At 46.3% G+C, this 17,144-nt stretch overlaps 1 protein-coding gene across 2 annotated transcripts in view; it reads left to right on the top strand.

The window, feature by feature from the left end:
* Positions 1-6,028: 6,028 nt before the first annotated feature.
* PUF60 (poly(U) binding splicing factor 60) overlaps positions 6,029-17,144 on the top strand; it is a 35,018-nt gene continuing 23,902 nt past the window's right edge. For both annotated transcript variants that reach the window (XM_063450953.1, XM_063450951.1), the window contains exon 1: positions 6,029-6,136. In XM_063450953.1, coding sequence (XP_063307023.1) covers positions 6,116-6,136 — 21 coding nt within the window. In that variant the 5' untranslated portion in view covers positions 6,029-6,115. The remainder of the gene's footprint in view (positions 6,137-17,144) is intronic.

The raw sequence follows: 17,144 nt of genomic DNA, 5'->3' as shown, positions 1-17,144 counted from the left end.
CGGCTCGGGCAGCCCGGGTACAACGATGGTCGCAGAAAATTGCCGGTAATTCCCACCAATAGTGCGATTTGCAGGCTAATTGTGGCCCTGTTTGCAGGAGCCGAGCTGTCCTGCGACCGCTCAGCTCGGCGGCCCGGCCCCGCCCCCGTTATTATTATTATTGGGTATTATTATTATTGGGTATTATTATTATTATTATTATTATTGTTATTATTATTGGGTATTATTACTATTATTATTGGTTATTATTGTTATTATTATTACTATTATTATTGGTTATTATTGTTATTATTATTGGGTATTGGGTATTATTATTATTATTATTATTATTGGGTATTATTATTATTGTTATTATTACTAGGTATTATTACTATTGTTATTATTATTGGGTATTATTATTATTATTGTTATTATTATTATTGGGTAGTATTATTATTGTTATTATTATTATTATTATTGTTATTATTATTGTTATTATTATTGGGTATTATTATTGTTATTATTATTATTATTGGGTATTATTATTATTATTGTTATTATTATTACTGGGTATTATTATTATTGGGTATTATTATTATTGTTATTATTATTATTGGGTATTATTATTATTGTTGTTATTATTATTATTGGGTAGTATTATTATTATTGTTATTATTATTGTTATTATTATTGGGTATTATTATTGTTATTATTATTATTATTGGGTATTATTATTATTATTGTTATTATTATTACTGGGTATTATTTTTATTTTTTTTGTAAATCTCTTTTTTATTGAGGCATAAAGTTATGTGGGTACAGAATGTAGAAAAGGAGACAATAAAGTATCAAACAATTCGGGGGTAATACAATGCAATGCATATTGTCTCTAGATGGTGTTAGCCTCAGTTTATGTGTAAGATAATCGTCAGATGGTTATACAGATGCAGTAAATTGAAGTACATGCTAAGATCAGGCTAAGGTATCTAAGAGTTGTGTAAAGTTGAAATATACAGGCTACACAGTGACACGGTACAACGACTCCTATGCAGGGCTGTCCCATTGGATACCAAGTGAGCAAGACTAGACGGTTATTAAACAGGGCAGCCTAGCGATAGAATTTTCAGCAGCTTTGCAGGCTAGCCCAGATAAGGTAGCTGGGAGAGTAAGGCTAAGCTGTGGCCAACATGGCGTGTGCGAGGATTAAATGTGCTCGTCATTAGCACGTTATGTGTCGAGGGTCAGTTGCTGCGTGCAAAATAAAACAAAACAGTAAAGTAACATAACATACCAGGACATACCCCGATTATATCTGTGGCGCGAAGCCAATCTAACCCCATAACAGCGTTAAAAATTATGTGGCACCAGAGGGTAGCTATATAAAGCCAATTAGTATGGCGGGAATATCCAGGTCATGCCCAGTGCTATGAACGTATAATATAACATGTATAATGATCCTAAGTAGGCACGGTCTGAAGACTAGTTTGACGGATTAGATATAAAGGCATAGGTAACGATCTAAGTCTCATTGAAAATGCTAGCAGTAGGGTTTACAATGCCAAACAGATGCACTAGTTTTGCACAACAATGATATTTATGAGTCCGGCTAAATGTCATATTGGGATATGGGAGCATCATTGGGTCAGGGTATCCCGATAGAGACGGTGTCATAGACCTTATGGATCAGTCCAGGCGGGGTGTACAGCTCCTGGCTTGGTCGCTGGTCTCGGCCCGTTTCCTCAGCCGATCCCTTCCCGTGGTCTTGTGGTGTTTGGAGCTGGAAGAATCCGCAGGGTGCAGGTGCGTTGCATGGGTGTGAGGACCTCCGCCTGATCCCAGGCCTCACATGGGGTCTGCATCTCGGTGCCACAAACTCGGGTGTACCTGTAGGCCGAGTTTTTCCCTGGAGGGGCGCCACGGAGAGCCCTGGTGGTTCTGCGCCGCCAGCGGCGGTCGGGCCTCCGGCGGTGTGGTCGATGCCGTGGAGGTGATCTCCCGTTGACCCTCGGGCCGGGTGTTAGGCCGGTGGTCGTTGTCGGGATAGGAGGGTGAGCATTGCCCGGAGTAGGCCCGCTCTTCCTCTGCTTCACCGTGTCCCCTGTCGGACCTTCAGGTAAAAGGAAGGGTCTCGCTAAGAGTTGCTCCCACCTGTCCCAGAATTGCTGAAATGCCAGGTCTAGGCTCGTGGGTTGCGGGTTCGTGGGCGCTGGCCTCGTGGGCTGGGTTGCGTCCGCCATGTCGCCGGGTCTGGAGTGTTCAGAACCCAGGCTTAAGTGTGCAGCTGCAGGACGATGGATTGCGCGTGTCCGCTTGGTCTGGACCAGGATAACCCCCGCCGGTCCATAGGGGGGGGAACGGGAGTCCAGATTTAGCTTTGCTGTGGTTGTGGACGGCGGGAGAGCGGCCGTCTCCCCCACCGCCGCCATGCTTGTAGGCCGCAACATTAGGGGGCTCTGACCCGTTGTCAAGATCCACGCGTGTGGTGTCTATTTGTAGGTCTCGGGTTCCCCAGCCGAGTGGGATCCAGCAGGAGTCTAATCGCGGCCTCCGTTTGTCGAAAATCAGCTTTAGATCGGGTCAGCCATGGGAGCAGCAGCGACATGCGTCTGCTCCCTTCTGCAGTCAGGCCCCGCCCCCTACTGGGTATTATTATTATTGGGTATTATTATTATTGTTATTATTATTATTGGGTATTATTATTATTATTGTTATTATTATTACTGGGTATTATTATTATTGGGTATTATTATTATTATTATTATTGGGTATTATTATTATTATTATTATTATTGGGTATTATTATTATTATTATTACTGGGTATTATTATTATTATTATTGGGTATTATTATTATTATTGTTGTTATTATTGGCTATTATTAGTATTGTTATTATTATTATTATTGGGTATTATTATTGTTATTATTATTATTATTGGGTATTAGTATTATTATTGTTATTATTATTACTGGGTATTATTATTATTGGGTATTATTATTGTGATTATTGGGTATTATTATTATTGGGTATTATTGTTATTATTGGGTATTATTATTATTGTTATTATTATTATTGGGTATTATTATTGTTATTATTATTATTATTGTTATTATTATTACTGGGTATTATTATTATTGGGTATTATTATTATTGTTATTATTAATGGGTATCATTATTGTTATTATTATTATTATTGGGTATTATTATTATTGGGTATTATTATAATTGTGATTATTGGGTATTATTATTATTGGGTATTGTTATTATTGTGATTATTGGGTATTATTATAATTGGGTATTATTATTATTGTGATTATTGAGTATTATTATTGTTATTATTATTATTACTGGGTATTATTATTATTGGGTATTATTATTATTGTTATTATTATTATTATTATTATTGGGTATCACTATTGTTATTATTATTATTATTATTATATTATTATTATTATTATTATTGGGTATTATTATTATTATTGTTATTATTACTGGGTATTATTATTACTGGGTATTATTATTACTGGGTATTATTGTTATTATTATTGTTATTATTATTGGGTATTATTGTTATTATTATTGGGTATCATTATTATTGTTATTATTATTATTATTATTATTATTATTGGGTATTATTATTATTATTGTTATTATTATTACTGGGTATTATTATTATTGGGTATTATTATTATTGTGATTATTGGGTATTATTATTATTATTATTATTGTGATTATTATTATTGGGTATCATTATTGTTATTATTATTGGGTATTATTATTATTGGGTATTATTGTTATTATTATTACTGGGTATTATTATTATTGGGTATTATTATTATTGGGTATTATTATTATTATTATTGTTATTATTATTACTGGGTATTATTATTATTGTGATTATTGGGTATTATTATTATTGGGTATTATTATTGTTATTATTATTATTACTGGGTATTATTATTATTATTGGGTATTATTATTATTATTACTGGGTATTATTATTATTGGGTATTATTATTATTGGGTATTATTATTATTATTACTGGGTATTATTATTGTTATTATTATTATTGGGTATTATTATTATTGTTATTATTATTGGGTATTATTATTATTATTGTTATTATTATTGGGTATTATTATTATTATTACTGGGTATTATTATTGTTATTATTATTGGGTATTATTATTATTGTTATTATTATTGGGTATTATTATTATTATTGTTATTATTATTGGGTATTATTATTATTGGGTATTATTATTATTGTGATTATTGGGTATTATTATTATTGGGTATTATTATTGTTATTATTATTATTACTGGGTATTATTATTATTACTGGGTATTATTATTATTGTTATTATTATTGGGTATTATTATTATTATTGTTATTATTATTGGTTATTATTATTACTGGGTATTATTATTATTGGGTATTATTATTATTATTATTGGGTATCATTATTGTTATTATTATTATTATTATTATTACTGGGTATTATTATTATTATTATTGGGTATTATTATTATTATTACTGGGTATTATTATTATTATTATTATTACTGGGTATTATTATTATTGGGTATCATTATTGTTATTATTATTATTATTATTACTGGGTATTATTATTATTATTATTATTATTATTGGGTATTATTATTATTATTATTGGGTATTATTATTGTTATTATTATTGGGTATCATTATTGTTATTATTATTACTGGGTATTATTATTATTATTATTGGGTATTATTATTGGGTATTATTATTATTATTACTGGGTATTATTATTATTACTGGGTATTATTATTATTGGGTATTATTATTATTATTATTATTACTGGGTATTATTATTGTTATTATTATTGGGTATTATTATTATTGTTATTATTATTGGGTATTATTATTATTATTATTATTGGGTATTATTATTGTTATTATTATTGGGTATTATTGTTGTTATTATTATTGGGTATTATTATTATTATTGGGTATTATTATTGTTATTATTATTATTATTGGGTATTATTATTGTTATTATTATTGGGTATTATTATTATTATTATTACTGGGTATTATTATTGTTATTATTATTGGGTATTATTATTATTGTTATTATTATTATTATTGGGTATTATTATTATTATTATTATTATTACTGGGTATTATTATTGTTATTATTATTGGGTATTATTATTATTGTTATTATTATTATTGGGTATTATTATTATTATTGGGTATTATTATTATTGTTATTATTATTATTATTATTATTATTGGGTATTATTATTATTGGGTATTATTATTATTATTATTATTGGGTATTATTATTATTATTATTATTATTACTGGGTATTATTATTGTTATTATTATTGGGTATTATTATTATTGTTATTATTATTATTGGGTATTATTATTATTATTGGGTATTATTATTATTGTTATTATTATTATTATTATTATTGGGTATTATTATTATTGGGTATTATTATTATTATTGGGTATTATTATTATTGTTATTATTATTATTGGGTATTATTATTATTATTGTTATTATTATTGGGTATTATTATTATTGGGTATTATTATTATTATTGTGATTATTGGGTATTATTTGTGTTATTATTATTGGGTTGTTACAATCCGAAGCTTTATTTATAAACATTGCTTTGTTGATGACACAGTCAGTACGTCATCAGCGTGCGGGGTCGCCTCTCACCATGCGTCTGCTCTCGCGGGATCCCATCTCACCATGTCTATGGACCTCACAGTGTAACGTAACGGCCCTCCAAGTCTCGCGAGATCCCACCTCCTGTCCCTCCAAGTCTCGCGAGATCCCACCTCCTGGCACTCTAAGTCTCGCGAGATCTCACCTCCTGGCCCTCCAAGTCTCGCGAGATCCCACCTCCTGTCCCTCCAAGTCTCGCGAGATCCCACCTCCTAGCACTCTAAATCTCGCGAGATCTCACCTCCTGGCCCTCCAAGTCTCGCGAGATCCCACCTCCTGGCACTCTAAGTCTCGCGAGATCTCACCTCCTGGCCCTCCAAGTCTCGCGAGATCCCGTGCCATCTCGTTGTATTCTCTCTCTCGCGAGGTTTGTAGCAGGCGCAGAGCGCTGTCCGAGGATCGAATGGCGACCGCCGTCATGTTGGTGAGTTCCAGCGCTGAGCGACATCCAGAGCTCGGGATACCGAGTGTGAGAGGAGAGGGGGACACACAGAGTGTGAGAGGGAGTAGGGGGACACAGAGTGTGAGAGGGGGGGGGGGACACAGAGTGTGAGAGGGAGGGGGGGGACACAGAGTGTGAGAGGGAGGGGGGGGACACAGAGTGTGAGAGGGAGGGGGGGACACACAGAGTGTGAGAGGGAGAGGGGGACACACAGAGAGGGAGAGGGGGACACACAGAGTGTGAGAGGGAGAGGGGGACACAGAGTGTGAGAGGAGAGGGGGACACACAGAGTGTGAGAGGGAGTAGGGGGACACAGAGTGTGAGAGGGGGGGGGGACACAGAGTGTGAGAGGGGGGGGACACAGAGTGTGAGAGGGAGTAGGGGGACACAGAGTGTGAGAGGGGGGGGGACACAGAGTGTGAGAGGGAGGGGGGGGACACACAGAGAGGGAGGGGGGACACACAGAGTGTGAGAGGGAGAGGGGGACACAGAGTGTGAGAGGAGAGGGGGACACACAGAGTGTGAGAGGGAGTAGGGGGACACAGAGTGTGAGAGGGAGAGGGGGACACACAGAGAGGGAGAGGGGGACACACAGAGTGTGAGAGGAGAGGGGGACACACAGAGTGTGAGAGGGAGTAGGGGGACACAGAGTGTGAGAGGAGAGGGGGACACACAGAGTGTGAGAGGGAGTAGGGGGACACAGAGTGTGAGAGGGGGGGGGGGACACAGAGTGTGAGAGGGAGGGGGGGACACAGAGTGTGAGAGGGAGGGGGGGGACACAGAGTGTGAGAGGGAGGGGGGGACACACAGAGTGTGAGAGGGAGGGGGGGACACACAGAGAGGGAGAGGGGGACACACAGAGTGTGAGAGGGAGAGGGGGACACAGAGTGTGAGAGGGAGAGGGGGACACAGAGTGTGAGAGGAGAGGGGGACACACAGAGTGTGAGAGGGAGTAGGGGGACACAGAGTGTGAGAGGGGGGGGACACAGAGTGTGAGAGGGAGTAGGGGGACACAGAGTGTGAGAGGGGGGGGGGGGACACAGAGTGTGAGAGGGAGGGGGGGGACACAGAGTGTGAGAGGGAGGGGGGGGACACAGAGTGTGAGAGGGAGGGGGGGGACACAGAGTGTGAGAGGGAGGGGGGGACACACAGAGTGTGAGAGGGAGGGGGGGACACACAGAGAGGGAGAGGGGGACACACAGAGTGTGAGAGGAGGGAGAGGGGGACACAGAGTGTGAGAGGGAGAGGGGGACACAGAGTGTGAGAGGAGAGGGGGACACACAGAGTGTGAGAGGAGAGGGGGACACACAGAGTGTGAGAGGGAGTAGGGGGACACAGAGTGTGAGAGGGGGGGGGACACAGAGTGTGAGAGGGAGTAGGGGGACACAGAGTGTGAGAGGGGGGGGGACACAGAGTGTGAGAGGGAGGGGGGGGACACAGAGTGTGAGAGGGAGGGGGGGGACACACAGAGAGGGAGAGGGGGACACACAGAGTGTGAGAGGGAGGGGGGGACACACAGAGTGTGAGAGGGAGAGGGGGACACACAGAGAGGGAGAGGGGGACACACAGAGTGTGAGAGGGAGAGGGGGACACAGAGTGTGAGAGGAGAGGGGGACACACAGAGTGTGAGAGGGAGTAGGGGGACACAGAGTGTGAGAGGGAGAGGGGGACACACAGAGAGGGAGAGGGGGACACACAGAGTGTGAGAGGAGAGGGGGACACACAGAGTGTGAGAGGGAGTAGGGGGACACAGAGTGTGAGAGGAGAGGGGGACACACAGAGTGTGAGAGGGAGTAGGGGGACACAGAGTGTGAGAGGGGGGGGGGACACAGAGTGTGAGAGGGAGGGGGGGGACACAGAGTGTGAGAGGGAGGGGGGGGACACAGAGTGTGAGAGGGAGGGGGGGACACACAGAGTGTGAGAGGGAGAGGGGGACACACAGAGTGTGAGAGGGAGAGGGGGACACACAGAGAGGGAGAGGGGGACACACAGAGTGTGAGCGGGAGAGGGGGACACAGAGTGTGAGAGGGAGGGGGGGACACAGAGTGTGAGAGGGAGAGGGGGACACAGAGTGTGAGAGGGAGGGGGGGGACACAGAGTGTGAGAGGGAGGGGGGGACACAGAGTGTGAGAGGGAGGGGGGGGGACACAGAGTGTGAGAGGGAGGGGGGGACACAGAGTGTGAGAGGGAGGGGGGGACACAGAGTGTGAGAGGGAGGGGGGGACACAGAGTGTGAGAGGAGAGGGGGACACAGAGTGTGAGAGGAGAGGGGGACACAGAGTGTGAGAGGGAGGGGGGGGACACAGAGTGTGAGAGGGAGTGGGGGGACACAGAGTGTGAGAGGGAGTGGGGGGACACAGAGTGTGAGAGGGAGTGGGGGGACACAGAGTGTGAGAGGGAGGGGGGGGACACAGAGTGTGAGAGGGAGGGGGGGGACACAGAGTGTGAGAGGGAGGGGGGACACAGAGTGTGAGAGGGAGTAGGGGGACACAGAGTGTGAGAGGGAGGGGGGGACGCACAGAGTGTGAGAGGAGAGGGGGACACACAGAGTGTGAGAGGAGAGGGGGACACACAGAGTGTGAGAGGAGAGGGGGACACACAGAGTGTGAGAGGAGAGGGGGACACACAGAGTGTGAGAGGAGAGGGGGACACACAGAGTGTGAGAGGAGAGGGGGACACACAGAGTGTGAGAGGAGAGGGGGACACACAGAGTGTGAGAGGGAGTAGGGGGACACACAGAGTGTGAGAGGGAGTAGGGGGACACACAGAGTGTGAGAGGGAGTAGGGGGACACACAGAGTGTGAGAGGAGAGGGGGACACACAGAGTGTGAGAGGAGAGGGGGACACACAGAGTGTGAGAGGAGAGGGGGACACACAGAGTGTGAGAGGAGAGGGGGACACACAGAGTGTGAGAGGAGAGGGGGACACACAGAGTGTGAGAGGAGAGGGGGACACACAGAGTGTGAGAGGAGAGGGGGACACACAGAGTGTGAGAGGAGAGGGGGACACACAGAGAGGGAGAGGGGGACACAGAGTGTGAGAGGGAGGGGGGGGACACAGAGTGTGAGAGGGAGGGGGGGACACAGAGTGTGAGAGGGAGGGGGGGGACACAGAGTGTGAGAGGGAGGGGGGGGACACAGAGTGTGAGAGGGAGGGGGGGACACAGAGTGTGAGAGGGAGGGGGGGACACAGAGTGTGAGAGGGAGGGGGGGACACAGAGTGTGAGAGGGAGGGGGGGACACAGAGTGTGAGAGGGAGGGGGGGACACAGAGTGTGAGAGGGAGGGGGGGACACAGAGTGTGAGAGGGAGGGGGGGACACAGAGTGTGAGAGGGAGGGGGGACACAGAGTGTGAGAGGGAGGGGGGACACAGAGTGTGAGAGGGAAGGGGGGACACAGAGTGTGAGAGGGAAGGGGGGGACGACACACAGAGTGTGAGAGGGAGGGGACGACACACAGAGTGTGAGAGGGAGGGGACGACACTGAGTGTGAGAGGGAGGGGACGACACTGAGTGTGAGAGGGAGGGGGGGGACACTGAGTGTGAGAGGGAGGGGGGGGACACTGAGTGTGAGAGGGAGGGGGGGGACACTGAGTGTGAGAGGGAGGGGGGGGGACACTGAGTGTGAGAGGGAGGGGGGGGACACTGAGTGTGAGAGGGAGGGGGGGACACTGAGTTGAGAGGGAGATGCCGAGTGTGAGAGGGAGATGCCGAGTGTGAGAGGGAGATGCCGAGTGTGAGAGGGAGATGCCGAGTGTGAGAGGGAGATGCCGAGTGTGAGAGGGAGATGCCGAGTGTGAGAGGGAGATGCCGAGTGTGAGAGGGAGATGCCGAGTGTGAGAGGGAGATGCCGAGTGTGAGAGGGAGATGCCGAGTGTGAGAGGGAGATGCCGAGTGTGAGAGGGAGATGCCGAGTGTGAGAGGGAGATGCCGAGTGTGAGAGGGAGATGCCGAGTGTGAGAGGGAGATGCCGAGTGTGAGAGGGAGGGGGGGGGGACACTGAGTGTGAGAGGGAGGGGGGGGACACTGAGTGTGAGAGGGAGGGGGGGGGACACTGAGTGTGAGAGGGAGGGGGGGGGACACTGAGTGTGAGAGGGAGGGGGGGACACTGAGTTGAGAGGGAGACGCCGAGTGTGAGAGGGAGACGCCGAGTGTGAGAGGGAGACGCCGAGTGTGAGAGGGAGACGCCGAGTGTGAGAGGGAGACGCCGAGTGTGAGAGGGAGACGCCGAGTGTGAGAGGGAGACGCCGAGTGTGAGAGGGAGACGCCGAGTGTGAGAGGGAGACGCCGAGTGTGAGAGGGAGACGCCGAGTGTGAGAGGGAGACGCCGAGTGTGAGAGGGAGACGCCGAGTGTGAGAGGGAGACGCCGAGTGTGAGAGGGAGACGCCGAGTGTGAGAGGGAGACGCCGAGTGTGAGAGGGAGGGGGGGACGCCGAGTGTGAGAGGGAGGGGGGGACGCCGAGTGTGGGAGGGAGGGGGGGACACCGAGTGTGGGAGGGAGATGCCGAGTGTGGGAGGGAGATGCCGAGTGTGGGAGGGAGACGCCGAGTGTGGGAGGGAGACGCCGAGTGTGGGAGGGAGACGCCGAGTGTGAGAGGGAGACGCCGAGTGTGAGAGGGAGACGCCGAGTGTGAGAGGGAGACGCCGAGTGTGAGAGGGAGACGCCGAGTGTGAGAGGGAGACGCCGAGTGTGAGAGGGAGGGGGGGACGCCGAGTGTGAGAGGGAGGGGGGGACGCCGAGTGTGGGAGGGAGGGGGGGACACCGAGTGTGGGAGGGAGATGCCGAGTGTGGGAGGGAGATGCCGAGTGTGGGAGGGAGATGCCGAGTGTGGGAGGGAGATGCCGAGTGTGGGAGGGAGATGCCGAGTGTGGGAGGGAGATGCCGAGTGTGGGAGGGAGATGCCGAGTGTGGGAGGGAGATGCCGAGTGTGGGAGGGAGATGCCGAGTGTGGGAGGGAGATGCCGAGTGTGGGAGGGAGATGCCGAGTGTGGGAGGGAGATGCCGAGTGTGGGAGGGAGATGCCGAGTGTGGGAGGGAGATGCCGAGTGTGGGAGGGAGATGCCGAGTGTGGGAGGGAGATGCCGACACACTGAGTGTGAGAGGGAGATGCCGACACACTGAGTGTGAGAGGGAGATGCCGAGTGTGAGAGGGAGATGCCGAGTGTGAGAGGGAGATGCCGAGTGTGGGAGGGAGATGCCGAGTGTGGGAGGGAGATGCCGAGTGTGAGAGGGAGGGGGGACACACTGAGTGTGTGAGGGGCGGGACACAGAGTGCGGAATACTGAGTGTGTGGGGGTGGAGGCTGGGGATACTGGCTGGGTGTGAGGGATGGAGGCTTTGGAAATTATTAACTAACTCAAAGTGAGAACTCTTAACTAGTTAATGCTGTTAGAAATTGCTCAAAATTTAATTTGCTTATGCTGAAGTGTGAGCTGTTGCTTCAGCATATCAGTGCAGATAGGAACGTCTGTAGGTACTTAACAGAATGAGGCAGTGTCACGTTGTACGATTGTGTCACGATTACTGACCTTGTAAGCCAATTTGATACCTTCAATAAACTATCTAGCGATCGTTGGTCTTGAATAGATGAAGCCTCTTTACCTGTCATTTAGGAGTTAAATCACTTTGTTTCTGTTTATGCAGCCCTAGCCACACCTCCCCTGGCTATGATTGACAGAGCCTGCATGAAAATAAAACTGGTTTCACTTTCAAACAGATGTAATTTACCTTAAATAATTGTATCTCAATCTCTAAATTGAACTTTAATCACATACAGGAGGCTCTTGCAGGGTCTAGCAAGCTATTAACATAGCAGGGGATAAGAAATCTTAATTAAACAGAACTTGCAATAAAGAAAGCCTAAATAGGGCTCTCTTTACAGGAAGTGTTTATGGAAGGCTGTGCAAGTCACATGCAGGGAGGTGTGACTAGGGTTCATAAACAAAGGGATTTAACTGCTAAATGGCAGAGGATTGAGCAGTGAGACTGCAGGGGCATTTTCTATACACCAAAACTGCTTCATTAAGCTAAAGTTGTTCAGGTGACTATAGTGTCCCTTTAACTAAAGTGAGAATTGTCACAAAATAACTGACCGGGAAATATTCTCCAAGTTAGCTGTGCTTCCAATTCAGCTACTTTGGTTTAAAAATAACTTTTTTTTTAATTCCTACAGTGCTCATTTTGGGGAATAAATTGACTGTTTCTTGGAGGGCAAAATACTCTAGTCACCAGAATGACCGCTTAATGTATAATATGCAGCTTAATGTACAATATATAGCTTAATATACGGTATACAGCTTAATGTACAATATATAGCTTAATATACGGTATACAGCTTAATGTACGGCAAGCATGTCAAACTTGCGGCCCACCTGCCCTGGGGCCACTTTGTGTTGTGGCTGCGACCAGTCGCAAGACAGGAAAGATATTTCCTGTCTGATTCTTGTCTTCCCTCCAATGGCCAATCGCGTGCTCCCGCAGGCCAGCCACTCCCCCTTCCCTCCTGCTCGCAGTGCCAGAGGAGCATCTGCCCTGCTTGAGCAAAGAAGAGCAGGGCTGGTACTTGAGGAGGGACTCATCTTAAGGTAGTGTAACAGGGTCTTGGGGGACCTTCCTGTGTAGTCTGTTAAATTGGGGAGGGGGGAGGCAGTGTATTCATTTGGGGGAGGTATAGTGGCAGTGTGTTAATTTTGAGGAAGGGAGGCAGAGTACTATAGTGGTGGGAGTGGGGGCAGTGTATTATAGTGGTGGGAGTGGGGGCAGTGTGTTATAGTGGTGGGAGTGGGGGCAGTGTGTTATAGTGGTGGGAGTGGGGGCAGTGTGTTATAGTGGTGGGAGTGGGGGCAGTGTGTTAGAGTGGTGGGAGTGGGGGCAGTGTGTTAGAGTGGTGGGAGTGGGGGCAGTGTGTTAAATTGAGGAAGGGAGGCAGTGTATTAAATTGAGGAGGGGAGGCAGTGTGTTAATTTTGAGGAAGGGAGGCAGAGTACTATAGTGGTGGGAGTGGGGGCAGTGTATTATAGTGGTGGGAGTGGGGGCAGTGTATTATAGTGGGGGCAGTGTATTATAGTGGTGGGAGTGGGGGCAGTGTATTATAGTGGGGGCAGTGTATTATAGTGGGGGCAGTGTGTTATAGTGGTGGGAGTGGGGGCAGTGTGTTATAGTGGTGGGAGTGGGGGCAGTGTGTTATAGTGGTGGGAGTGGGGGCAGTGTGTTATAGTGGTGGGAGTGGGGGCAGTGTGTTATAGTGGTGGGAGTGGGGGCAGTGTGTTATAGTGGTGGGAGTGGGGGCAGTGTGTTATAGTGGTGGGAGTGGGGGCAGTGTATTATAGTGGTGGGAGTGGGGGCAGTGTATTATAGTGGTGGGAGTGGGGGCAGTGTATTATAGTGGTGGGAGTGGGGGCAGTGTATTATAGTGGTGGGAGTGGGGGCAGTGTATTATAGTGGTGGGAGTGGGGGCAGTGTATTATAGTGGTGGGAGTGGGGGCAGTGTATTATAGTGGTGGGAGTGGGGGCAGTGTATTATAGTGGTGGGAGTGGGGGCAGTGTGTTATAGTGGTGGGAGTGGGGCAGTGTGTTATAGTGGTGGGAGTGGGGGCAGTGTGTTATAGTGGTGGGAGTGGGGGCAGTGTGTTATAGTGGTGGGAGTGGGGGCAGTGTGTTATAGTGGTGGGAGTGGGGGCAGTGTATTAAATTGAGGAGGGGAGGCAGTGTGTTAATTTTGAGGAATGGAGGCAGAGTACTATAGTGGTGGGAGTGGGGGCAGTGTATTATAGTGGTGGGAGTGGGGGCAGTGTATTATAGTGGTGGGAGTGGGGGCAGTGTGTTATAGTGGTGGGAGTGGGGGCAGTGTGTTATAGTGGTGGGAGTGGGGGCAGTGTGTTAAATTGAGGAATGGAGGCAGTGTATTAAATTGAGGAGGGGAGGCAGTGTGTTAATTTTGAGGAAGGGAGGCAAAGTACTATAGTGGTGGGAGTGGGGGCAGTGTGTTATAGTGGTGGGAGTGGGGGCAGTGTGTTAAATTGAGGAAGGGAGGCAGTGTATTAAATTGAGGAGGGGAGGCAGTGTGTTAATTTTGAGGAAGGGAGGCAGAGTACTATAGTGGTGGGAGTGGGGGCAGTGTATTATAGTGGTGGGAGTGGGGGCAGTGTATTATAGTGGTGGGAGTGGGGGCAGTGTATTATAGTGGTGGGAGTGGGGGCCGTGTATTATAGTTGGGGCAGTGTATTATAGTGGGGGCAGTGTATTATAGTGGTGGGAGTGGGGGCAGTGTATTATAGTGGTGGGAGTGGGGGCAGTGTATTATAGTGGGGGCAGTGTATTATAGTGGGGGCAGTGTGTTATAGTGGTGGGAGTGGGGGCAGTGTGTTATAGTGGTGGGAGTGGGGGCAGTGTGTTATAGTGGTGGGAGTGGGGGCAGTGTGTTATAGTGGTGGGAGTGGGGGCAGTGTGTTATAGTGGTGGGAGTGGGGGCAGTGTGTTATAGTGGTGGGAGTGGGGGCAGTGTATTATAGTGGTGGGAGTGGGGGCAGTGTATTATAGTGGGGGCAGTGTATTATAGTGGTGGGAGTGGGGGCAGTGTGTTATAGTGGTGGGAGTGGGGGCAGTGTGTTATAGTGGTGGGAGTGGGGGCAGTGTGTTATAGTGGTGGGAGTGGGGGCAGTGTGTTAAATTGAGGAAGGGAGGCAGTGTATTAAATTGAGGAGGGGAGGCAGTGTGTTAATTTTGAGGAAGGGAGGCAGAGTACTATAGTGGTGGGAGTGGGGGCAGTGTATTATAGTGGTGGGAGTGGGGGCAGTGTATTATAGTGGTGGGAGTGGGGGCAGTGTATTATAGTGGTGGGAGTGGGGGCCGTGTATTATAGTTGGGGCAGTGTATTATAGTGGGGGCAGTGTATTATAGTGGTGGGAGTGGGGGCAGTGTATTATAGTGGTGGGAGTGGGGGCAGTGTATTATAGTGGGGGCAGTGTATTATAGTGGGGGCAGTGTATTATAGTGGTGGGAGTGGGGGCAGTGTATTATAGTGGTGGGAGTGGGGGCAGTGTATTATAGTGGTGGGAGTGGGGGCAGTGTGTTAATTTTGAGGAAGGGAGGCAGTGTATTATAGTGGTGGGAGTGGGGGCAGTGTGTTAAATTGAGGAAGGGAGGCTGTGTACTATAGTGGGGGCAGTGTATTACATTGAGGGTGGGAGGGGTGCAGTTTATTAAATTAGAGTGCTGGGAGGAGGGGCAGCGGATTGGATTTGGGGGCAATGCATTAGATTTGTGGGCAGTGTATTAGAATGGGGATGGACAGAGTATTAGATTGGGTCTGCATGGAGGCGTTGAACGCTCCCAATGGAGATGCTGATTAGCCGCACAGCTTTTTGCCACACATGCACAATAGCCTCCCAATGCTTTCAAGTTTGATGATCTCATCCCAAGTGAAGAACACACTCATAGGACTTCAAAATCAACAAGATAACGTCATTTGTTTTTTACAGCTGGGTAACGGCATACATTCACCATTTCAGTCCCATTACCAAACTTTCTTAATATGTCAAGATAGTTGGACTGAAACATTGGTTATATGCAAATGCACGTCTCCTTAAATAAATTTGCTCTTTTGTTTATTTTTGTTATACTCTACTTTTCTAAATAAACCTACTTTTGTTCGTTTTTGTTTTTTTTGCGGCCCACGTAAACTAAAACCTTGTTTATTTGGCCCATGTTAGCCTTTGAGTTTGACATGCTTGATGTACGGTATACAGCTTATTGTAGGGTATACAGCCTAAAGGGACACTATAGTCACCAGAACTACAGCTTAATGTATAGTATATATCTTAATGTATAGTATACAGTTTAATGTAGTTATTCTGGTGAGTATAATAGCTCCCTTCAGGCATTTTCATGTAAACACTGCTTTTTCAGAGAAAAGGCAGTGTTTACATTGCCCCTTGGGATACTTCCAAGTGGTCACTCCTTAGATGGCCACCGGAGGTACTTCCTGGCTCAGGGCTGCACAGGGGACGCTGAATTTTCCTCATAGAGATGCATTGATTCAGTGCATCTCTGTGAGGAGGTGTTGATAGGCTAAATTGGCGTTTGGCACCACCCCCTTGCTGATTTTAGCCAATCCAGTGCTTTCCCTATGGGAAAGCATTGGATTGACTAAAAATCTGCAATTTTGATGTCGCCGATGGGGAGGGGCCAGCGCCGGCGGACCTGCACGGCGCTGGAAATAAAGTGAGTTTTAACCCATTCTGAGGGGGCTATGGGGGGGCAAGCCACCTAAATGGTGGGTTTAACTATAGGGTCAGGAAACAATGTTTGTTTTCCTGACCCTATAGTGATCCTTTAATGTACGGTATACAGCGTAATGTACGGTATACAGCGTAATGTACGGTATACAGCGTGATGTACGGTATACAGCGTGATGTACGGTATACAGCGTGATGTACGGTATACAGCGTAATGTATGGTATATATCTTAATGTACAGTATACAGCGTAATGTATGGTATATATCTTAATGTACAGTATACAGCGTAATGTATGGTATATATCTTAATGTACAGTATACAGCGTAATGTATGGTATATATCTTAATGTACGGTATACAGCGTGATGTACGGTATACAGCGTGATGTACGGTATACAGCGTAATGTACGGTATACAGCGTAATGTATGGTATATATCTTAATGTACAGTATACAGCGTAATGTATGGTATATATCTTAATGTACAGTATACAGCGTAATGTATGGTATATATCTTAATGTACAGTATACAGCGTGATGTACGGTATACAGCGTGATGTACGGTATACAGCGTGATGTACGGTATACAGCGTGATGTACGGTATACAGCGTGATGTACGGTATACAGCGTAATGTATGGTATATATCTTAATGTACAGTATACAGCGTAATGTATGGTATATATCTTAATGTACAGTATACAGCGTAATGTATGGTATATATCTTAATGTACAGTATACAGCGTAATGTATGGT

The sequence above is a fragment of the Pelobates fuscus genome, chromosome 4 (assembly GCF_036172605.1).
Source record: "Pelobates fuscus isolate aPelFus1 chromosome 4, aPelFus1.pri, whole genome shotgun sequence".
In the NCBI taxonomy this organism is placed as follows: Eukaryota; Metazoa; Chordata; class Amphibia; order Anura; family Pelobatidae; genus Pelobates; species Pelobates fuscus.
Note: the sequence above shows the minus strand (reverse complement) of the source record. Positions and strands in the feature narration are given on the sequence as shown.